Consider the following 24,769-nt stretch of genomic DNA (forward strand, 5'->3'; position numbering starts at 1 on the left):
CACACACACACACACACACACACACAGGCACTGATCAGTAGTTTTCCTGTGTAATTAAATGTTTTCTCTGCTAAATGACGCTAGTTGTTGGTCGAGGATGTGTGTTGTGTGTATTGATGAGTGAGGTATTCGTTCTGTGGAAGCTGATTGGCTGCTGGAGCGTTTCGGTGAGCGTTTCTTTAGACTCCCAAGATGCAATTCACCAACAGACACGAAAAAATAGAGCATCACACATGCTAAAGGAAAGGAGTGCTGTTATTGTCCCCTCTGACTCCAAAGCGACAGCAGCTGAGGCTCATGGGTATTGTAGTTTTTAACCAAGAAACCCTGTTTGTCAGAAACAAAGGTGTAAACCGTGAGAACATGAACCGATATATTGGACTCCTGTCAATCAAACAGGGAATGACATCACTTCTCCCTCCTCCTTCCTCAGGTTCTTTCGGGGCGAGTACACGGTGGAGGTGGCCATCAACGACTACCTGGACATCTACTGTCCGCACTACGAGTGGGCGGAGCCGGACGAGCGCATGGAGCAGTACGTGTTGTACATGGTGAACTACGACGGCTACACCACCTGCGACCACCGCCGGAAGGGATTCAAGCGCTGGGAGTGTAACCGCCCTCAGAGCGCCAACGGGCCGCTCAAGTTCTCCGAGAAGTTCCAGCTGTTCACCCCCTTCAGCCTGGGCTTCGAGTTCAGGCCAGGACACGAGTACTACTACATCTGTGAGTACTACGTGCAGAGTACTGCTACATCTGATAGTACTACACGTTGGGTTGTCGTAAATCCTGTAGTAGGTTCCCTGAAGGCATCGTGGTTGAGGAAGGTCTTCCTCCTTTGTCATGTGTCACTCATGGTTACACCCCCCGTTCGATGGAGACCACGCCCCCTGTGCCCTCTAACTCCTCCCCACCCAGTAAACACCAGAGACTAGTATAAAATCAAGTATAGAACTGAAAGTATAAACTCAATAAGATCTCAACGAAAAAGTATAATAACTCAAATAAAAAATATACATGAAAGTCCAAAATTCTAATTAATATTTTCTTTGAAACAATTCAAGAAAAAAGGTTTTATTTTACCCCAAAACACCTGAAGTTCCCTCATTCTTACTTCCCTGCATTGTGTTTCTCAAAGTCCTAGACAATTTATTTTAGTTCCATTAGCCGTGATATCAGGGTAAAAGTACACGTCCTGCGATATAAGCAGAATGTTTAAGATATCAGACCCATGCGGTCTAAATATAGAAGCACACGCTGCTGCTATTATGTATGTATGTGCGTGTGTGTGTGTGTGTGTGTGTGTTTCTGTCTAGACATAATTTGTCATCCAACCTGGAAAAAATTTCCTAAATTGTGGCTCATTTGGAGCAAAAGAGTTTCCAGCAGAGAAACGGGCCGTTTGGTTTAAATGACACTTAATGGCTGTGAGTGTGTGTGTGTGTGTGTGTGTGTGTGTGTGTGTTACACGGCATCTGCAGGTTAAAACAGCTGCTCTCTGAGAAAACAACCAATCTGAACGCGTTTCAAAAACAAACATTAAATAGTAATGTTTCACTTCAAATACGTTAATCCATTAGTCCATAAATCAGACAAAGGATGTCAAACTTGGTGGATAGATCAAGTAATTGTTTCTTTACAATGTGTGAATGGTTATAAGTATTAATTGGTAATAGCGATGAATTAGGTATAATGTAAATAATGTTTTTTTATATTATTATTGCTATTAATGTTTATGTATTATTAATAATACTAATGCAGTATCAATCATGTTAATAATGTTAACTTCTGTTATTTATATTATGTGTGTATTTTTGGACTAGGATGTTCCTTTTGGGTTCAGGATAATTATAACATCTCTAGATATTAATCGGCATAAAAAGTGCAGCTAAACACTTTGTTTAAACTAATACGCGAGTACTAATATTGTAATTATAATAATAAATAATCACAGATAATAATATTGTAGTACATAACGGTCCAATATTTTTATTAAAGTTGACCAATTATACTGACTGAGTATGGAAATGTTAAGGAACATTTAGCTGTAATACATTATTTATACTGGTATTTTTTAATATACTAAAACCAAATAATCTTCAATGTGTTCTTACCAGCTTTAATATAACACAGTATTTGAATGTGTGGTATCAGTGTTTTAATCTGAGTATTATTCGGAACATTACCAATACCATGGTATTAGTACATTTAGTACTGTAAAGGATATGAGTACTTCTGAATACCTCGACCACTACTGACGTCTTTCTTTCTGCAGCTTCTCCGCCTCCGAACATGGCGGCAAAACTCTGTCTGAAGCTCAAGATCTACGTGAAACCAACCAGTGAGCCTCTCCTCCTCCTTATTGATATCGACACAAAATATGTTATACATGCTTTTTAAAGACTTTTTTCTGACTTTTGTACTGGAACTTTTTTTAATGTTTTTTTTTTAAATGCTATACTACGATTTATGACTTTCTACATAATATACCATGATTTTGTTAGTTATTTAAAAAAAAACGATCACTTATTTATGGCGTTTTTTTTCGACGACCAAATATATGTCTTGTTTTAATGTACTTCTTTGATTTTTTAGAGATTTAGCATGCTACACAAAATGAACCAATAGGCCTCGAGGGGCCTTGATTCATTCAACCCCAAAACTCCCCTCAGCTGTGCGAACATAATAATCGTAATAAAAGTTTCCGTTCTGTGTCTCTCAGATGACTCCGTGTACGAGTCTCCGGAGCCCTTTCTGACCGACGACACCACCGGCGGCTGCAGCCTCGCTCTGCCCCGCCTCCCCATGCTGTCCGCCACGTTGCTCCTCCTCCTCATCCTCCTCCTCGCCTCCTCATAGCACCTCCTCCAACCCCTTCTCCTCCCTCCGTTTGGACAGATCTCCGTCCGCCTGTCCGAGGAAACTTGGGAAGGGGAAAAGAAACCCAGCGCCCGACTCTCCCTGACCTCTTGACCTTTACCTGAACCTCAGCCAATCAGACGAGGCTGAGGTCACTGGTGGGAGGAGCCTGGAGCTTCTTTTTGAGTCTCTGCTGGGATCTTCATTGCTATGTGGATGCTTCTGTTCTGAGAAAGTCCAGACTCCTTTGACTCCCTCGTTAATTTATACGTTGTTGTGGTGTGTGTGTGTGTCTGTGTGTATGTGTGTGTGTGCATACACAAACACACACATGTATCTCTGTATTTCCACTTTAGTTCGGTATATTTCTAGACTTTTATTTTCCTGCTGCCAAAGTGAAACCTGAGTTTAAATTCAGATGCAACAATTTAACTTAATACATTTTCTTACAAAAACCTTTAGCGATTAGCGAATCTTAAGGGTGCCCATGGTTAGTGTGTTTTATGTCCTCGTCATGAATCTACAAGCGAGCATTCAATGAAGAACCCACGAGTAGTTATGTGAAAAACAATCGCAACCTGGAGCTGACTGAAGATCCAGAATGATGAAGGTTTATTGTTCCTTTATACGTTTTTGTGCATGAAGTGAGATTCCGTGGCAGGAGAACAGCAAACGCGGTCAGAGGGTGATATTTATGATGGTGTGTCCGAGTCACTCTAGCGCTCCTCGTCCGTTAGCACTGAAACATTTAGAGCATTTTTAAAAATCTTTGGTGAATAACTAAACTGTAAACCCGTACACTTTACATACTCATCCATTTGTTCTGGAGTTTCAGTTAACTTTTTCTTCTGTTCCAGCTGAAGATGTTGAATCAATCAAAGCAAACGACTTTGCATGAAGTAAATGTTACACTATTGATTTGATATATGCAGAACCCCTGAAAATCCCTGATTTGAAACAATTACAATTGTAGCATACTTGACATTACTTGATAAGATAATTCATTTAAATCCAGATTTAAAGTCATGAATAACAACTGCCGGTTCACATGTCAAACTAAGTTTGAGATTTGACTGGCGACAAATGCTAAGATACAGAGATACAAAGTTACAATGCTAAGAAGCAGTATAAGTTACTATTGCCACACATACCTATTGGTAAAGATAACGTAGCTTCACCGGGCTACTGGATGAGCTATGGTAGCTTTGCAGACTTACTAGACGAGCTAGCGTAGCTTCACAGACCTACTAGACGAGCTAACGCAACTTCATAGACCTATTTGACAAGTTAACATAGCTTCACAGAACTACTTGACAAGTTAATGTAGCTTCACAGACCTACTAGACGAGCTAACGCAGCTTCATAGACCTATTTGACAAGTTAACGTAGCTTCACAGACCAACTTGACAAGTTAATGTAGCTTCGCAGACCTACTAGGCGAGCTAATGTAGCTTCACAGACCTACTTAACAAGTTAACATAGCTTCACAGAACTACTTGACAAGTTAATGTAGCTTCACAGACCTACTAGACTAGCTAACGCAGCTTCATAGACCTATTTGACAAATTAACATAGCTTCACAGACCTACTTGACAAGTTAATGTAGCTTCACAGACCTACTAGACGAGCTAACGTAGCTTCACAGACCTACTAAGCGAGCTAACGTAGCTTCACAGACCTAATTGACAAGTTAATGTAGCTTCACAGACCTACTAGACTAGCTAACGCAGCTTCATAGACCTATTTGACAAGTTAACATAGCTTCACAGACCTACTTGACAAGTTAATGTAGCTTCACAGACCTACTAGACGAGCTAACGTAGCTTCACAGACCTACTAGACAAGCTAACGTAGCTTCACAGACCTACTAGGCGAGCTAACGTAGCTTCACAGACCTACTAGGTGAGCTAACGTAGCTTCACAGACCTACTAGGCGAGCTAACGTAGCTTCACAGACCTACTTGACAAGCTAACGTAGCTTCACAGACCTACAGGATGAGCTATTGCAGCTTAGCAGACTTGCAGACAATCCCAATAGATGAAAACAAAAATAAACAATATTAATTAAGTGTTCAGCCCAAATCAATACTCTCTGATTAAACTTCTGAAGGTTTCGGATCTTTTGGCTAATTCATACAAACGTAATCATCTGGTTGAGTACAAAAGTAATAATCATAAAAAAAACCTTTTCATTTTGTGTTTTTTCAATAGCAGATGGACTTTTATTTCTGTAAATCTGCCAAAGACTATTGATTCACTTTTCTATAAGATGGAAAGTCATACAGCAGCTACTGTGGTCATCGTGACCACGCCCATCTCTGCCATAGGAGGCGGAACTATGAGAGGAGGAGGAGTCTGGTCTATTTCTCTTTTTTCTATACTGTGTTTTTGTTGTCAATAAAATAAAAACGAATGTTAAACGCAAAACAAAAATGAACCAATCAAAAATGGCCTTTTCCCCACTGGTGCTGAATTTTATGTCATTGACTGACGTGTTTTCTGGGAAACAGCGACGCCACGTGGTCCTGAGGACTTTTCTTTATTTCTCTTCATCTTCACGATCTCCGCTGATGGAGGACAAGTGTGTCTCCTTGGACAAACAAGGGCATGCTGGGAAATGCAGTATGTGTAAACGAAAGCACTGTGATGGAGGGTGGGTTGGAGAACTGACTTTGCTTCTTGTTTATCGGTACAAAAACAGCAAACGTTTTTTCTTTGATGTTCGTGCCATTTTGTCAGTTTTAAAAAAACGCAGGGGAAAATTCATATGAGATATGAATTCATGAAGGATTCAGATGTTTGTTGTTATTGTTGCTGCTGTTGTCGTTGTTTCCTCTTATGTTCCTGCTTGCATCACAATAAATTCTTGTACTTGTAGTCCTGTTCTTTTGGGTCGTGTGGGTTTTAAGTTTTTCTCATTACCCGCCTCATTTTTCTGTGTATAGAATCAGTTTTTTGTGGCGTATGAAATGTTATTAAAGCAGCTGGAGGAGAAAAAAAGTACAGGAACCCGTTCTGATGCTGGTTTTGTGAGAGGGGGTGAGACCTCCACGATGTCCTTCTTTTACAGTGTCTATGAGAAGATTTTTTTTTTACATAGAAATGTCTGCATATTATATTCTCTAAAAGACGAAAAAACAAATCTGTTTTTCTATATTTTCTTATTGGATGCTTATAAAGTCCTGTTGAATATTGCAATTATCCGATTGGCTAGAGAGCTTACGCGGGGTCGGAGGTCATCAGGCCTCTTCAGGACTTTATTTTTCTGCGCTGCATGAGCTGGAAGAATAAAAATTTAAAATACATTTACTGAATTTACTTTTACGACAAGAGAAAATGTTAAAAAGTGTATCAATCTGTGTCTGATAAGGTCACCAATAAAAATATGTTCCACTAAAATTGACTCAATGTTTGCTCTTCTTGGTTTTTGGTTCATATTTTCACTGTTGTATAAAGTAGAAAGAAACTCGGTTACAAAGATATGTACAAGAACATAACTTAGATAAACAAACTTATTTAGAATTTAACCGAAAACTCACCTGCTTTTCAAATTTTTGGCTTAAAACGACAAGAACATTTAACATGTTAAAGGTTATATATCTAAATAAACACAGATTAAAATTACAATATTTAAGTGTAGTGAGAAAAATGAAAATATAAGACATTTAAGCAATAATACGTCACTAATGTCAGATCTCTTCAATATGAGAAAACCGTGAATATATCGAAATTCAAACAATACTCAAGAACTATAACCAAATGGCTCAGTTCTTAATATTTGATTTTCCTATCCATCCGTCTGCAAACCGCTTATCCTGCACACAGGGTTGCGGTGATTTTATTAATATAAACCTTAAAAAAAAAATATATATATATAAATATGTATTGAAAAATTATTTGAAACCTTTAAATTGAAAAAAATACTGAATATTATAGAAGATAATTACCAGTTATTCAGTTTTACAATAAGTTATTAAGTATCTTCCATATTTATTCAGAAAGATTTTTTTCTAATATGAAGGCTAGTTTTGAGAATACAATCAATACAAAAATATATGAAGAGCTTCTAAAATGGGAAATAAAATATTAATAATATTCATGCAACCAATCACAATAGAACATGGTTAACAAGAGCTCAATGAAACCAAATTACAATCTGCAGGTAATAACAACTATTCAGTCAATTACTCTGTGTCTCCCCTATTCCTTCCCTCTCCTCCTCACCTAATGTCTGATTCTGGTCCACAAGAGATGTGAAAAGAGGAGGCTAAAGACGGGGTAAGGAGACAGGACGCAAGGTCAGAGAAGGCTAAGAGCTGAGAGAAGAAGAGAAAGCAGGAGACTCTGAGTAGGAGGTGAGACGATGCTGAGAGAGGAGGCTATAGGAGAGAGGAGGCTAGGAGAGAGGAGGCTATAGGAGAGAGGAGGCTATAGGAGAGAGGAGGCTAGGAGAGAGGAGGCTATAGGAGAGAGGAGGCTATAGGAGAGAGGAGGCTATAGGAGAGAGGAGGCTATAGGAGAGAGGAGGCTAGGAGGATTTGGGATTTCAGTGTATCTTTATTGATCAAGAAGACACCAGATAACTTTAACATTATAGCGTTTGGAAAAAAATAAATAAACAACTCATAAGAGCACAAAAATACAATCAATATACCATAAATATATCAATCAGCTCCCCATCCTCCCCCACGGAGCAGGTCTTTGACTCTTAAATGGATGTCAATGATAAATGATGAAGTAATTCCATAAAATGTTCGCTGATTTCTCTGAAAACACAGAGAACAGAAACTGACACTCAGTGAGATCTATTCAATTCAATTCAATTCATTTTATTTTATTTTGTAGAGCCCAAAATCGCAAATTACAAATTTGCCTCAGAGGGCTTTACAGTCTGTACACATACGACATCCTCTGTCCCAAAACCCTCCACCGGCACGGGAACAACTCCCCAAAAAATGAAAAATCCCTTCCAAGAGGAAAAAAAAGGGAAGAAACCTTAGGGAGAACGTCAGAGGAGGGATCCCACTCCCGGGATGGACAAACTACAATGGAGGCCATGTGTACAGAATGAACAGTATATAATACATTTAATTCCTATGACAGAAATGATTCAAGTCATTGTGAGTAGTAAACCAGGCGCACAGCAGGACCACTGCAGGGGCAACCACCATCAGATAGAACCACCATCAGATAGAACCACCGTTAGATAGAACCACCATCAGATAGAACCACAGTCAGATAGAACCACCATCAGATAGAACCACCATCAGATAGAACCACAGTCAGATAGAACCACCATCAGATAGAACCACCGTCAGATAGAACCACCGTCAGATAGAACCACCATCAGATAGAACCACCGTCAGATAGAACCACCGTCAGATAGAACCACCATCAGATAGAACCACCATCAGATAGAACCACCGTCAGATAGAACCACCATCAGATAGAACCACCATCAGATAGAACCACCGTCAGATAGAACCACCGTCAGATAGAACCACCATCAGATAGAACCACCATCAGATAGAACCACCGTCCACAGAAGCCTGGGGAGGGAGAGCACAAGACTCTAGAGGGTAATGTTGGTTAATGGTTTACAGTAATATGATTAATATCTAAAATAATGATGATGATGGTGATGATGATGATGATGATGATGATGATGGCAGCAGCAGGTGTCAGCAGGGCCACGGCAGGTGTCAGGACCAGAGTCCAGAAGGAACCACAATCTACGGAGACCTGCCAGGGGAGAAAGCACACAAAAAAGTAGTAGTTCATTATTTTTGTTGCATTTATCACATGTTATTGTTATTCCTTTAGTTTTTTGTTGGTTCTTTTCCTGATGAACTTTGGTTTAATACGACTTTCAATGTTAAAGAGGATTCTCTGGTTTCTGATTGGCTGCATGTGTTATATTGATTTTTACAATGTCGTAATGAATGAACCTCCAGCGGAATCAGTACAGAACATAAATTGAATAACATTATTAGTATATATTAATAAAATAACTTAAATTATTTTCCTGGTTTGGTGTCGAGAATAAATTAGAAGACGTCACATAGATTTATTGATTGTTGTTCTTGATTAATAATAATAATAATAATTAATAATTGTATTAGGAGATTTCTTCAATGTATAAATTAAATTGATTTATTCATTTAGTTTTCACTGGTTTTAACATTTGAAATTCACACTGGGAAAACTATCGAATATTTAATTATTTAAAAATAAAAGCTTTAATATTCTTAAAAATGTGTTTGTAACGCTGAATGTTTGTGGAATAAATAAATTTGAGCGGGTGAGTTCTGCCCCCTGTTGGATAAAGCAGGAACCGCATCCATTAAATAACCCAGCGGTTCTATTTTAGAAATTATACTAGTATATTATTTGACAGTTCTAGTGAACCACATATTGGAAATATTGTACTTGTAACTGTAGGCTTCATCTCATAGGTAAAGATTGTATTGTTTGAAGTCCTTGTAAAACCACATAGCTCCAGATGTGTTGTGATGTTTATGATTAACTGAATGCTTCTTTTACCTGTTGGATCAGCTGGAGGAAGCATGGTCACGAAACTGAAGTTCTCAGAGAAAAACAAAGGATCTCAAAAAGACGCACCGATGTCTATCAGAAATCATTTACATGCAGCAGGAATATTGAACAGGAAACAGAACTTATCTGATCAATGAATACTTTTACTTCACTACATGAACTGCGTGTACTTTCACACAGACAATTAACGAACCGCAAACACGACGCAGATGGAAGCTGATAACGTTCAGCAGCTTTTCAACCACCTGATCGAACATTTCCAGAACCAAAAGAGAATGACCACTTCCGGTAGTTAGAGTCACTTTTATCAGTCTACTCACAGCACGAGCTTCTCACAGTACACACACTTACCCAATTTACAGAGGTGCATCCTACCAAAATAAAAGCAGGATAGTTTCGAGCTGAACGTACAGAACAAACAAAAAGGTTCTGAAACAGGATAAATTATGTACTAGTAAAGCAGTATCAGAGTATCGAGTAACGCATAAATGTATAGTCATTATTGTAAGTAATAAGTATCCATTTAATGATGAATTACTGTTCATATTTTTAATGTCGCACCTAATAATCATGACATCATGTCTAATATATCATATTTTTGAATATTCATAATCTACATTCATTTTCTGTTATTATATAATATTATACAACAACTGTCTACTCATAATAAGATAATATTAAAACTACTAATTGTATTACCTATTTTATTTGGATTTTTCGCCAATTCACCTCATCTTTGAGCAAAAAAACAATTGATCTATAAATCACAATGGTTTTTATGTGAGATTCTGTCTGCACTGGTTTTCCTGCGGGGTGGGCGGGGGGGGGGGTGGGGGGGGCTGGTTCGTGACTGAGGAGGAGACGCCGGATAACACGACTCCTGCAGCGGGGAGGGGGAGCGGCGGGCCCCCGGCGGGTCCCTGGGGTGCCGCTTCCTGGGACCTCCCGTCCGTCTGGGTCTAATGGGACTGTCAGCGTTAATGGGGTTTCCATGGCGACGCGGCGTCACGACACGCACAGAGGGACGCGGCTCAGTATAAAAGACGCGCGCAGTGAAGCTCTGCAGCCGAGAGCAGCGGAACCTCCAGCGAGACCCGAACCGAGTCCTGCGCGTCCTGCCCGGACCTCCTGCACCTCCACAGGTGAGCACGTCACTCATACTGTTTTGTTAAAATAAGACACGTTTTCATTATTTCAACCCGATTCTCAGTCCGAGATAAACTTGTAGGTGACACGGGTTTAGTTTCATTTCATACATATTTTAAAATATTGTGTTGTTTTTCTTTCTATGTGAGTCCCTGATTTTTTCTTTAATGATTAATTATCAATATTTTTGGTTTATTGTTTCACACGTCTTCATAGTTTCTTTTCTAATCAGATGTTGTCAATAAAACATGATTCTGTTATTTCGTCTCTCAATTGAAGGACATTTATATTCACAAAATATTTTTTCCTTAGCGAAAAGATGAAAGAAAAGCTATTTTACACGAATTGATGTTTAACTTTGTACTACTTTGAAATACTAAATGAGTAATTGCCTCGTCTGTCTCTGTGTCTGCAGTGATCCTGTTCAAAGCTTGATGATGAAACAAAGAACGTTTCCATATGAGATCAACCTCAGTGACGGTACGTTTAAAACTTATTTTAGATTCCTTCTTCTTATGAAAAATGTTCAAATCAGTGACAATCATATGAAGCAGAGTATATATTTACAATAAAGAATAATTATCAGAGCATTAGGAGGCGCTCTGATGGGCTGTCGGTTCTTCCTCGTGTGTTCTGGTGTCCTCGTCTTGGTTATCTGTCCTCCAGCTGACCCCCCTCATTTCTCATCCCCCCTCAGGTCCCGCCCCCCAGGTGGTCCGCCGGGTCTCCACCAACAGCCGAGAGCGCTGTCGCCAGCAGAACGTTAACGGGGCGTTCGGCGAGCTGCGGCGTCTCATCCCCACGCACCCCCCCGACAGGAAGCTCAGCAAGAACGAGATCCTGCGCCTCGCCCTCAGGTACATCTCCTTCCTGGACCAGGTGCTGACGGACCAGGAGGTCAAGGGGGGGCGGCGGGGCCGGGCCGGGAGCGTGGGGGAAGAGGAGGAGGACGGGCCTCAGGGGACGATGTCCCCGTCCTCCAGCTCAGCCGACGGAGACTCAGAAGGTCTGACGGAGGATCCGGACTGTGGAGGTCTCCTGCAGTACTTCCACCTGGTGGGACAGATGTGATCCAGCAGAGACCAGCAGAGACCAGTCCGCACTGGTTTAAAACGTGGTCCTTTAAAAACACATGTTGATGTTTTGGACTCAGAGGTCATGTGATATTCACATCGTATTATGAACTACCGGAGACACGTTGACTTGTGTCCTCTGTTCTGCCGGAGAAGCAGAAGTTCTGCTGCCTCAGCGGAAGAACCCGTAACCAGATCCAGTTGCTTTCATGTTGAAGGAACTTTTGGTGATTTTACAGTTGTGTTTTGTTTGTGATGCTAAATGTGTTTATGAAAGAACAGATCAATAAACATTGATTCAATACGCTGTGTTGTTGTTATTATCTCCGCTATGCATGAGGCTGGAGAGACGTTCCGTGTGAGACCAAAGTCCTCTGGTCGGTTCAGGGACATCGGGCATGAGACACTTTACTGTGCTAACCGCTAACCGCTAACACACCTACAGAACACACTGCTGTGTTTCTCAGGTCTGAATTAAGCCTTAAAGCGTCTGCAGTAAAAGTTCTAAAGGGAAACCTTCTGCTTCAATGATGCATTCTGGGAACTCTGGTCTGTCTATCTGATTGATCGACATCTGCAGTCACGTGACTATGCCCACTGCGCAATGTGACGTCAGTGTGACGTCTTTTCTAGGTCATTTTGGACGTCCAATTTTGGTCCACTGAAGGGGTTGTTTTGTAACGCCAGGTGACGTCTACTGCACGTCGAATGTTCACGTCCGTGGGACCTCCATATAAGAGCTATTTATAGTACAAATGTGGTCGTTTTAGACGTCTTTTCAACGTCAAATTTAGACTAATTTTAGACGTTCTATACTACTTCTATAACTAAGAGGTAGGGGACATGTTTTCTGTACCAGTTAATTTCCTTTTGTTTAGCTAACGCAAAATAAAAATGTGTGTCGTTAAGGCGTGCTGGGCCATTCGCTACGATGTAGGGCATGGACATAGAATTCACTGGGCTTATCGAACTTACCTTCAATTCAGAGGAAATCGAACACGCTGAATCGTATGAAATGTCTGGCGTGTTGCCTTGACCGAGTGGCATCATTACATGGTGTTGCTTCAGCCAATCAGAGTGACGTTAACTGGTTTTTAAATTACATTACATTACAGGTCACTTAGCAGATGCTTTTATCCAGAGCGAATTACATTACACCGTAAACCCACAGCTTTTTCACATTTTTGCCTGGGGAGCAATTAGGGACACGGACTCACGGACACTTCGACATGGAACATGGGGCAGCCTGGACTCGAACCACCAACCTTGTGCTTCCCTGCACACCTTCTCTAACCCGCCCAGCCCGTCCTCGGGTGTGACTTTTCTGTTGTTGTTAGTTATTTTGAGATCAGTGGCCATCGCCCCCCCTCTTGGCTACTTCAAATGTATTTATTAATTTAATAAAATTATTATTTTTTTATTATTAGTATTGTTCAGTAGGTTTTTTTTCACTAAAACAGGAAAATTACCCACTGAATAAATAAACAGGCATGCACATATTAAATTATGTTTGTGAATAATATAGGCTATTCATATCATGAAACATGTTGATATTTGTAAATAAACAGCCTGTCATTGACGTCCAGATGACGTCCACAAAACTTACCCGCTTCGAAGGTCAAATTTCTAACGTAAATATGTTGTCCAAGTTGGGTCATGGTTGGACGTCCAAATAGTGGACCTAGTATGGACGTCGAACAGATGTCCAGAATTGGTCATGGACCGACGGACCCAATATAGACATGATCTGCACGTCTATCCGACGTCCAATGTTTAGTGGGTGATGTAACAGAGACTGGACCAGGATCAAACTAGTCCTGAACCTTTATCCCACATCCAGGACCTTAAGGACCGAGGTCCGCTGGTCCAGAACCACAGAACATGTTGAATGAATGGACCCAGGAGATGTGATCAGACTTCAGATCCTGGGCTCTGTCAGGGCCAAATCTGACGGAGGGTTATGAGGTCAGGAGGAGGCGGGGCTTGTCACTGTAACAAGCCAATGATGAGTGGGCGTGGAGCCAATAACTGATAAACATCTCAACCAATAAGACGGCCTGAGGGAGACGATAACAGCAACAGGTCCCAGAGGAGCAGAGGGGCGTGTTTCAATTAGTGAGTGTGTGAATGTGTGTGTGTGTGTGTGTGTGTGTGTGTGTGTTTGTGAGATGATTCCTCCGTCTCAGTTCCCACCTCTGTCTCTCATTATTGTCCCATTTTATCCAAAGAGAAATGTTTCTTCCTCCCAGAGACGATCAAAGAGGCGGAATAAGTACTTGGCACATTACTGCACACAGTAAAATATCCAACAATGTGAAACTACAAATGAACAAGTATTATAACAAGTATCAGTTAATGCAGTTACACTTGAATGTTTTCCTCGCCGTTCCAGATTATTGTTCCTTCTATACTGAAATAACAGAGATGATTTGTGATGACATAATAATTAAAAGAATAATAATACAAAAATATTGTATATATACAAATACATTGATAAGAAGACACAGTATCGTAGCATGTATTATGCGTGTGTGTTTATATACAGACACAGAAGAATCATTCTCAGGCCTCTGATCAGATAGTGATACTGAGACAATAAAGAGAAACAGAGGTGGGAACCGAGACCGAGCGCTTATCTCACACACACACACACCTATGCTCACACACACACACACACACACACACATACACCTATACCCACGCACACACACACACTCACCACACTCACTAATTGAAATACGCCCCTCCGGTCCTCTGGGACCTGTTGCTGTTGTCGTCTCTCTCGGGGCCGTCTGATTGGCTGAGATGTTTATCAGTCATTGGCTCGTTACTGCGGCAGGCCACGCCCCCTCCTGACCTCTTAACCCTCCATCAGAGTTGATCCTGACCGACTGAACTGTGGGAAATCAAACCTCGCTGACTCTCACAGAAAGATCAATAAACACGATCAGGTGTGTTTTAATATACTAATATTGTACACAGTGTAATAACACCTGAAACACGTTTACACAAGTACTTTTCTGAGGTACAGGTACTTGACCTGAGTATTGCTGTGTGCTTGTGCTTCATCTCATTGGGAAATATTGTTCTTATTAACACTGAATAGAAGATATTGTGTGTTTGTATTACGCCGCTATAGGAAGTATTTAGTAAAAGTGGAAGTAGTCGGATACTTGACATCGTACAAAAATGTGCTTAAAGTAAAAGTACTGTGACCAATGTACAGTATTATTGATAGTTATTAGATGAGAGTTACTGATACATATTAGATATTAATGATCTGGATGTTAAGTTCACTCTGTTCGACTCTGAAATCAAATCAAGACAAAGAAAACAGTTTAGAAACTCAGTTTTATTATTTTATACCCCTCCTACCCCCTTGTTCTAAAAGCTTCTAAAAGTCGAGTCGTTGCTTCACAGTCTAGCGGACTGTGGATCAGCTGTTCAAGACTCCGGTGTGTTGCGATTACGTCATCAGTTATTGATCGGACTTCAGCTCACTCAACACATCGGGTCGGATTTAACCCTCGGGTACAAACAGGGACCTTTTGGGTTTGAGTCATCTTGTCTGCTCTTATTGTGAAAGCCTAACTTCCTCTTTGAATAAAGACCCAGATGTTTCAACTGTATTAAAAGGGCATGAAGAACAGAAAAAACATGCTGCATTCTGGGAACAAAGTCCTGATTCATGACACAAAATATTACTGATTCGTTATTTCTGTTTCTCAGGTTCTTTGTTCAGTAGCTAATTCTCAACTCTCCGATGTCCCTGAAAGCCCCGCTGTGTGGTGGTGAAGGTAAACTAGTACATAGACTCAAGGAACTGTTCTGAACTAAAGTTCTGATGTATTTTACTTCAGTATTTGGAATGTGGGCCCTTTTATACTCCTCCTCAATGACATCTCAGAGGGAAATATTGTCCTGTGAAATACATTCGGTAATGTTCTCTCGACAGAAAGTTATTTTCCATTAAAGTCAGGATTTCATTTTTTTATATTTAAGAGGACGAAGCAGCAGCAAAAAGTAAAAGCAGTCGTTAAGCTTCATGAAGACATAAACTAAAAAAACTCAGTGGTGAAGACGCATTTAAAAATCTTTAAACGTGTCGGCTGTTCAAGTCAAAGCAAAGTTTCTGTCCAATCATTCATCGTGCCAGCGTCTCCATGGCGATCTCTTTTTGTGTGTTTGTTACGCAGACAGGATGTTTGTACAGCAGTCATGTGGTCCGTCCAGGCTCCGCCTCCGTCCTGGAATACAGTGCTCGCCGCCGTACGACAGGTCGCCGCCTCGCTGACCTCCTAAAAACACAACGACACACTTTATGTAGAAAACCTGTAGAATGTCAATCGGAAAGAATACCCAACATTTTTAAACATTATTTAACGTTTCTTTTCAAAACATTTATGGACCTAATATTTATTTTACTTTTATTTCCATGGCCTAATATTTTTGACTTTTTTCAAAATATTTGTCCACTTAATAGTTTGACTTTTGTTAAGAAACATTTTTGACCATATATTTTGACATTTTTCAACATTTTTTTTATCGACATTACTTATTTAAATTTTCTTTCCAAAACATTTTTCGGCCCAACTTTTACGTCCTTTTCCATTTTTGGAAATGGTCTATTATTTTCCAAACATTTTTTGACCATATGATTTATTTCAATTCTCTAATACATTTTTACTTTATTTTTTGAAGCATTTTTCCACCATATATTTACTTTCTTTTAAAATCATTTTAAGACCATATTATTTTTCTTTTTTTTTTCAAAACATTTTTCGACCAAATATATTTTTACTTTTTTTCACACATGATTTTTGACATTAAAAATAAATAACTGTTTTAAAAAAAAAGGTTTTAACCTAATATATTTTTAATGAACTGTAAATATTGTTTAAGTCTTTTATCTATATTCTATATCTTATCTATATATTATTCTCTGCACGTGTTTCTGCTCAGTGGTATAATGATGCTTAATAATACTGCCGTGACAGGCTCCTCCCAGCAGGTGGAGCTGCTCTTTTCTCTGCTGAGGAACAAACCGTTTCCTCAGTAATGGATCACAAACAAATTTCACTTTCAAACTCGGCATCAGAGATCGGAATTAACTCGGCTCATACTTTGTCCGTTACTCTTTAGTCCACTGATGTGAGATCGGATTCCTGACTAAAATAAATACTCAGCAAAAAAAATAAAAATGCATTATTGTTTTTCACTCATCTTAAGGAAATAAACTTCCCAGTAAAAAGTAAGGGAGGCGTTTTTGTGCACCGTGTGAGTGACTACGAGTCCTTACAGGTCATCAGAAGCAGAGAGCTGCAGGTCAGCAGCGTCAGCGCAGGAATACCAGAGAGGGGCGAGGTGGAGGAGGACAGGTCCGTCTTCTGCGGCTCCCGAGTAGCTTCAGGTACCCCGTCTTTGCACTTCTGACTGTGTCCACACACACACACACACACAGGCCTCATCAGAATCTATTGATCAGCTTCGCATCAATCTGAAGATCACAGATCTCCAGTCCAGTCTCTTCCCATCATTCAGGTGTAGACCCTCAACCAGGTTCTATGACCTGACTCACAAAACATCATTGAAGAAATACCTCATTTAAACACGCTCCACCTACAGTCTGTTACAGGTCCCCGCTGGAGGTACAGGTAAAGCAAACAGGTGCTGGTCACCTGACCAGGTGAGGCGGGTGTGGACTCACAGTTGTTTCTGCAGGAACTCCTTCCTGGAATTGCAGGCGCTGGTCTCACTCTGGGCCGCCTGCATGTGGTTCTCAGCGGCGGCCTTCAGGCTGGACAGGGACTCGGCCCGGTGGCCCGCCTGGGTCAGGTTCTGCTGCAGGGTCTCGATGTGTTCTGAGGGGACAGAAGTAGACCGTCACCGTCTCCAGCCGAACTAATTCAATTACAGTCAAAGTTCGCTCCGGTTTCCCGACTCGGACTCGAGCTTTTACTCCGATGAGCCGCTTCCTGACGACCTTCCTGATTGCCTGTTGTCATGGCGACGTGTTGACAGGTGTGCAGGGGGAGGCCCGTGTGGCGTGACGGGAAGCCTCACGGGTAGCAACAGTAACTAAGGAGGCGGGTGGGACGGAGGGCGAGCCGCTCAGCCGCCGGCTCTTGTGTTTTTGTACTTGAGTTTGTTTCAGGTCCAGGATCACGGACCTGATCCTGGACCTGATCCTGGACCTGATCCTGGACGTGATCCTGGATCTGATCCTGGATCTGATCCTGCATCAGGTCTGACATAAGAAGACGTTCACTACGGTGAGAGGTGAAATAACACGTTAGGAAATAGAGCTTTCTGCTTTACTGAGTCCAGAAGTTTTACTTTTATATTAATAAATAATCCCACGGGATATTTTATTTCTCAAAAACGAGGCTCAGCTATGATTTTGACATAACTATCTGTCCATGTAGTACTTTAATGTAGTACTTACTATGTGAAGCACCGTTGCACCGAGTAAAACAACTTATTTGACAACTAAATGAGCTGTTTGGTGGTGAATATTTAAAAGTGTGTGACTCCTGTTCCAGAGTGATGTTTATCAGAAACACAATGCTTCTCTCATATCTGCTTCATACAGGAATTCATCGCTTCCCTCCGACTATTCACAGCAGGAACTCACTTCATTAGAGTATTTCCTCACTTCCCATTACGCTCCCGTTCCTGCTGGTGGAGACTGTTACTCATGAAGATATCTGTTATTCGCTCAAAGTTTAAGAAGTCTGTCATCATTGTGAATGCAAAACGGAATTACTAATATCTTATTAACTCAATAAATAATACACATCTTCTGCTTTTAACAGCTACATCTTCTTTCTTTACAGTTCCATTTATTTATAGTGTTGCCTTTTGTAAATAAGTAATTATTTAATAATCCTTTCCTTCATCTAGTATTCCTTAATTATGTTTTTACTCCTTAACTTTTATCTGTTATTATGCAAAAGTTAGACTTTTCTTCCTCACTTTGTTTCCATATCTGAACATTTTCTTCTTGCCGTACATTTTCTTTTTTTAACAGTATTTACAGATTTATGTTAAAGTTGTTTTGTGGATGTGTTCATATTATAAAATAGATTTAAATTTAGAACGAGGGGTATTTTCTATACGTGTGGTGTTCTGATAATTAAAGGAGACCTTCTCTCTTAGAGTAAAACACACATTCCTATTTTTTTTTCAGCAAGCCAATCATGTGTGTTTATTTACTCTGACTCACTGGTTGCCGTGGTAACAGGAGGGGGGGGGGGGGGGGGAGCTAAGAATACGGCCAGTGGCTCCGCTGAGAAGGTCTCCTTTCATGGCAGTGATGAGGTTTTTCCTACACAGCGAGCGTTACCTTCCTGCAGGCCGATCCGAGCCGTGAGGTTGGCCTCCGTCTGACGGAGCTGCTCCACCCTCTCGTGCAGGACGCTGATGTTTCCGTTCAGGACCACCTGCAGCACCACAGAAGAAGACGTCATTTCAGCCCGAGACCTCAATGGTTTAACGCAGCGAGGAAGGTAAATTTGGACCGAAGTTTAAACAAGTCGAAACAACACAGACAACAAAAAGTCGAAGCGCAATAAAAAAGGAAGCCAGAACAGTTTTGTTTGTGGAACAGTCGGATGTTCCCACCCGGTACTCCTCGTATCTAAAAAGAGACGTTGGTAGCACTGCTGTGTGACCAGCTTCAGGGGATTCTTTGGCACCTGGACTCCAAGAACAGCGCTGACATGAAAGTCATGTCCGCGTGAGTCCGACTCGCTCCACTGGTTCAGTCCCATCATCGTCTGGTTTAAAGCTTTTCATCTGTACCATCATCTACTTATATACTTATCAAGAAAGAAAAAGAGAAATAACCAGATTCTTCTTCTTCACCGATTCTCAAATACTTAATTTGCGGCTCCTCTGGTCCAAGATCCAAGAGCTCAGCCTAAAGTGTATCATGAAGCTGCTCAGGAGGTCCCTCACCCAGGCACAGCCTGGCTTATCCAGACCAGGACCAAACAGACAAGGCCTGATCGGACCAGACCGGACCCACCCAAACCAGGCAGTGCCAGGCTTCCCTCAGGGATCAGGTGGTGATAGAGAGCAGGACGTCTCCACGCTGAGAACGGCTTTTAAAACATTCCTTTGGTCTGACTCAGCGGTTATAGTTAGATCGGCTCTTTAAACAGACTCCTGCTCCTAGAAGAACAGCCCGAACAAATGTCTCCACACTGAGAGGCTTCTGATACCATAATGACACGCAGTGTTCGCTGGGATAATAATGCTAATGTGCTAAGCTAACTCATCATCATCTGACTGGTTTCTGTCAGGAACATTTCAAAACCTCCTGAAAGAACCCTGAGTCTGACTCAAAGACTCACGATACATCCTGAACAACCTGCAGGAGCTTCTCAAGGACAGCCAGAATCTTCAAGGACCCATGAAAACCCTTCCAGGGCCGTCCTCGAGCATCTCCAGAACCTCCATCAAGAACCAAGGACACCATCGAGTCAACATCTCCCCACACGCTCTGATCCAAGTTTCATTCTTTTTACTTGTTTTATTTTAGTGAATTAAACCTCATTAAGTTACTGCTGTAAATCTCTCTACCTTTTCAAGACAGATTCTCTCTGAAGCATTTGGGGATTTTCTCACTGATGATTTGGGGCTAAACCGACAGGAAGTGATGCACAGGAATTGATGCACAGGAAGCGGCGGCGGGCCTCTTCGTTATGAAAGTTGAACAACACTGAACAGGAAACCGTGTCCAACCTCTTACAAACAGATTAAAGATCGATACCAGCTGACTGAGACTGTAAGAGTGGATCCACTCCCTCCAAATACCACAGGACGCCTGCAAATATCACAAGCGGTTCCCAGTTTCACAGATGAAGAGCGGCTCTGCTGTGATCAGAGGGGGGAAATGTACCCAGCATGCAGTGGGTTAAAGAGGGCCGCTCTGTGCTGAGTCACGCCTGAGGTCACGTGGTCATCAGCGTGATTTCAGGTGGATTCAATCAGTGGCTCAGGTACTATGTAAACTACTTAATCAGGTACTCTCTAAACTACCGTCTCAGGTACTATGTAGACTACCGGCTCAGGTACTATGTAAACTACCTGCTCAGGTACTCTGTAGACTAACTGCTCAGGTACTATGTAAACTACTTAATCAGGTACTCTCTAAACTACCGTCTCAGGTACTATGTAGACTACCGGCTCAGGTACTCTGTAAACTACCTGTTCAGGTACTCTGTAGACTAACTGCTCAGGTACTATGTAAACTACTTAATCAGGTACTCTCTAAACTACCGGCTCAGGTACTCTGTAAACTACCTGTTCAGGTACTATGTAAACTACCTGTTTAGGTACTCTGTAGACTAACTGCTCAGGTACTATGTAAACTACTTAATCAGGTACTCTCTAAACTACCGTCTCAGGTACTATGTAGACTACCGGCTCAGGTACTCTGTAAACTACCTGTTCGGGTACTCTGTAGACTAACTGCTCAGGTACTATGTAAACTACTTAATTAGGTACTCTCTAAACTACCGGCTCAGGTACTCTGTAAACTACCTGTTCAGGTACTCTGTAGACTAACTGCTCAGGTACTATGTAAACTACTTAATCAGGTACTCTCTAAACTACCGGCTCAGGTACTATGTAAACTACCTGTTTAGGTACTCTGTAGACTAACTGCTCAGGTACTATGTAAACTACTTAATCAGGTACTCTCTAAACTACCATCTCAGGTACTATGTAGACTACCGGCTCACGTACTCTGTAGACTACCGGCTCATGTACTATGTAGACTACCTGCTCATGTACTATGTAGACTGCTGGCTCATGTACTATGTAGACTACCTGGTTGGATACTCTTTAGCAGATAAAGAGACGGATATTTCCTTCAGGTGGTGTAGACCACCAGCTCAAACAGAATATTGTATCTACACTCACAGGAACACAAAGACTCCTGATGGATCATCATCATCTACCTGATGGAGAAGGAAGAAGACAATCGACTGAAAGCTCATTGACTCCACAGTGAAGTGACTGTCGATGTTTCACAAGAACAGAACTTTCTTTTGGGCTCTTGAGCGCCAAGGCGTGATTGGAATGCACTGCTGGCAGGGGATTCTGGGTAACGTAGTACCAGCCGTGGGATCTCTCCCGCACGTCGGTTGGCAGCCAACTGTTTGCTCGCTTTCTCTCCGTTTCCATAAATAAAAAAATAGGAATATTCCAGAAGCCTCTGCGATGAGGAGACTCTAACAGGAGGAGCAGTGATAAAGAGGTCAGGCGGCGAGTAGACCAGAGGGGAAGTAAGGAGACAAGGAATAAGTCAGGACCAACCGGCAAGGGGGGAAGAGAGGGAGGAAAACACTCACTTTTTCCAACCAACAACTCTTACGAAATTAAGCTGGAAATGTTGAGAGCTACTAAATTCTTCTCAGTTTAAACACTGGCCCACTGAGAGGGAGAACTACTCAAGATCTCCACTGGAGTAAAGAGGAGCAGCAGGAGGAGGGTGAAGGGGGGAATCACTTATTGAGACTGGACTACTTAGACTCTCGATGCTTTCAGATGAACCGCTGAAGACTGTTGGAATGTAGCTGAGGGAGCTGACGAATGGAAGCCGGTTTGGCGAGGTGGGCGGGGCATTTTTTAATAATTATAATCATAATTTTGGGCGTTGGTCTGAAGACAAAACTACTTTCAGTATCAGTTTGTTTACTCGCTATAACTTCAGTATAGAAACATCTGGTCTCACATCGTCTGTTCTCCATGTTTCATCCATAACCTTCTGTCGGCCTCGTCCGACCTTCAGTTAGTTAGTTAGTTAAAAACGTGGAGACAAAACAACGTGTGAGCACTGAAAGTAAAACACGCGAAATGGAGTTTGTTTTCATCTGAAGGGAGACGGCGTGCAGCAGAGCATGTGACCATGATCCGTCTCAGACTTCTCCAGATTTATAAACTAAACACGGTGAACTAACTCCTGTCACGATAATCAAAACATCTGCTTTTTTAAATATTAAATATGTTTTCATAAAATCCAACGCTGACATTTTTTCTGTGTAAAAAAATGAAACACATCCGAATATCTCCAAACATTTACAAAATCTGAGACACGTAGGAGACAAACTCCTCCGTCCTCAGCTCTGTAACTTTAACCTTCCACTTCAACCTTGTATCAGGATAAGGACGAGAGTTCCTCTCCTTCATTCCTGCTGAGGGGATTTCTCTCTTCTAAGGAGTCAGCGATGACATCATCGCCTCAGGAGGTAACCTCACCTTCTCCTGCCGGCACTCCTCCAGGGTGGCGTTGGTGGCGTCGAGGCGTCCCACCAGCCGCAGGATCTCCGCACTCTGGTGGAGCTGCTCCTCCCTGGCCACCTCCAGCTTCTCCTCCAGAGCCACCTTGTTCTTGCTCCACACCACCTTGGCCGCCTCCATCTTCTCCTTCGCCTCCTGCAGCTCGGCGCGGCAGGCGGCGGAGCCCTTCAGGTCCGGGGACGTCGCCCACACCACGATGACGACCAGGGAGATGAGGGACCACAGGGTCAGCAGGGCCAGCACCACGTTCTTCACCATCTGGGAGGACTTGGATGCGGCGGCCATGAGGGAAAGGATGGAGACGACGGTGGAGGTCGACGAAGACGAGCGGTGTAGAGGTGGAGGTCGACGAAGACGAGCTGTGTAGAGGTGGAAGTCGACGAAGACGAGCGGTGTAGAGGTGGAGGTCGGCGAAGACGATCGGTGTAGAGGTGGAGGTCGGCGAAGACGAGCGGTGTAGCCGGCAGCTGCTCTCAGTGAGTCTCTCAGGTCGGAGTGATGTGGACTTTCCCTTCGGGCTGAGCAGGAACTCGGGGAGGGGCTCCCTCACGGGGTGACGGCAGAGAACAGGACCACACCCCCTGCCTCACCCGCTCCACCCACGCTCCACCCCCACCTCCCGCGGCCTCCCCGCCATAGACCTCACCCTCCTCGCTATCGTGCCCAGAAAGGACGATCAACAGGAAAGTCTCACACATTGACACAACTTTCCATGTGCACTGTGTGTGTGTGTGTGTGTGTGTGTGTGTGTGTGTGTGTGTGTGTGTGTGTGTGTGTGTGTGTGTGTGTGTGTGCGTGTGTGTGTGTGTGTAGACTGAGGCTTTCTGTTTCTGTTTCTCAGCCTCACAACGATGAACCTGGATGAACTCCGGAACAGAAACTATGCAGTTCTTTTGGCAGCAGAACGTAAAACGATCGCAGCCCAAAAATGAAACTTAAGGAAACAGAAACAGATAAAAAAGAGAAACAGAAGTAAAGACAGTAGAAGAGACAGTAGAAGAGACAGACGTAAAGACAGTAGAAGAGACAGAAGTAAAGACAGCAGAAGAGACAGTAGAAGAGACAGACGTAAAGACAGCAGAAGAGACAGTAGAAGAGACAGAAGTAAAGACAGTAGAAGAAACCGTAGAAGAGACAGAAGTAAAGACAGTAGAATAAACAGTAGAGGAGACAGAAGTAAAGACAGTAGAAGAGACAGAAGTAAAGACAGAAGTAAAGACAGTAGAAGAGACAGACGTAAAGACAGTAGAAGAGACAGAAGTAAAGACATAAGTAAAGACAGTAGAAGAAACAGTAGAAGAGACAGAAGTAAAGACAGTAGAAGAAACAGTAGAAGAGACAGAAGTAAAGACAGAAGTAAAGACAGTAGAAGAGACACGCAAACACAAGTAGAGACACAAAAAGACACAATAAAGACAAATACAGTGATCCTTCGTTCAACAACAGTTCTCGCTCTTTCCTGACTTCCTGCTCGCTGCTGTCACACAGCTGGCACAGGTCCCGCCCCCGCCCTGCCTGCATGAGCTGTGATTGGCTCAGAGCGCCACTCCTGGAAACAGCAAACAACACCTTTATAAACATCTGTCATTCCTGCCAGGAGCACCTCTAATGAGGGTTAATCCCCCCCCCGTCACCTCCCTCACCCCCCCCCCACCGGGGCCACACCTAGAGTCCAACTGTCATGATAAAAACAATGACAACATAAATAACAATAATAAATAAAAAGGCAATAATGCATAAATATTAGTAACAGAGATAATAATATAAAATAATGATACGTTTAAGTAGTATAAATATATATATTAGTATATATTAATATAGCGGTT

The 24,769-nt window shown here is 42.1% G+C and overlaps 3 protein-coding genes across 3 annotated transcripts in view; 2 read left to right on the forward strand and 1 right to left on the reverse strand.

Annotated features, from left to right (window-relative positions):
* efna2b (ephrin-A2b) overlaps positions 1–6,258 on the forward strand; it is a 38,524-nt gene extending 32,266 nt beyond the window's left edge. The window contains exons 2-4 of the mRNA XM_040184748.2: positions 434–726; positions 2,276–2,341; positions 2,723–6,258. Coding sequence (XP_040040682.1) covers positions 434–726; positions 2,276–2,341; positions 2,723–2,859 — 496 coding nt within the window. The 3' untranslated portion in view covers positions 2,860–6,258. The remainder of the gene's footprint in view (positions 1–433; positions 727–2,275; positions 2,342–2,722) is intronic.
* A 3,980-nt stretch (positions 6,259–10,238) lies between these two features.
* Positions 10,239–11,937, forward strand: LOC120824040 (T-cell acute lymphocytic leukemia protein 1 homolog). The gene is made up of 3 exons (XM_040184597.2): positions 10,239–10,556; positions 10,976–11,040; positions 11,258–11,937. Exons 2-3 carry the CDS (start codon positions 10,995–10,997, stop codon positions 11,629–11,631), a joined length of 420 nt encoding a protein of 139 aa, XP_040040531.1. The 5' UTR covers positions 10,239–10,556; positions 10,976–10,994; the 3' UTR covers positions 11,632–11,937.
* Positions 11,938–14,967: 3,030 nt separating this feature from the next.
* Positions 14,968–24,214, reverse strand: LOC120824205 (uncharacterized). Its single transcript, XM_040184861.2, has 5 exons — positions 22,902–24,214; positions 18,979–19,075; positions 17,341–17,494; positions 16,933–17,066; positions 14,968–15,931 (listed from the first exon to the last, which is right to left on the reverse strand). Coding segments are annotated over exons 1-5 (714 nt in total). The 5' UTR covers positions 23,229–24,214; the 3' UTR covers positions 14,968–15,929.
* Between the last annotated feature and the right edge of the window lie 555 nt (positions 24,215–24,769).

This window comes from Gasterosteus aculeatus, chromosome 8, assembly GCF_964276395.1.
Source record: "Gasterosteus aculeatus chromosome 8, fGasAcu3.hap1.1, whole genome shotgun sequence".
NCBI classification, from domain to species: domain Eukaryota; kingdom Metazoa; phylum Chordata; class Actinopteri; order Perciformes; family Gasterosteidae; genus Gasterosteus; species Gasterosteus aculeatus.

Bases quoted from the DNA above. Each gene is read 5' to 3' on its own strand.
- LOC120824040 (XM_040184597.2), top strand. From the start codon at position 10,995: ATGATGAAACAAAGAACGTTTCCATATGAGATCAACCTCAGTGACG. The intron at 11,041-11,257 runs GTACGTTTAAAA...ATCCCCCCTCAG, and splicing joins TGAGATCAACCTCAGTGACG to GTCCCGCCCCCCAGGTGGTC.
- LOC120824205 (XM_040184861.2), bottom strand. From the start codon at position 23,228: ATGGCCGCCGCATCCAAGTCCTCCCAGATGGTGAAGAACGTGGTGCTG. The intron at 17,495-18,978 runs GTAACGCTCGCT...CTGTCCCCTCAG, and splicing joins TCGGATCGGCCTGCAGGAAG to AACACATCGAGACCCTGCAG. The intron at 17,067-17,340 runs GTGAGTCCACAC...GTGTGGACACAG, and splicing joins GAGTTCCTGCAGAAACAACT to TCAGAAGTGCAAAGACGGGG.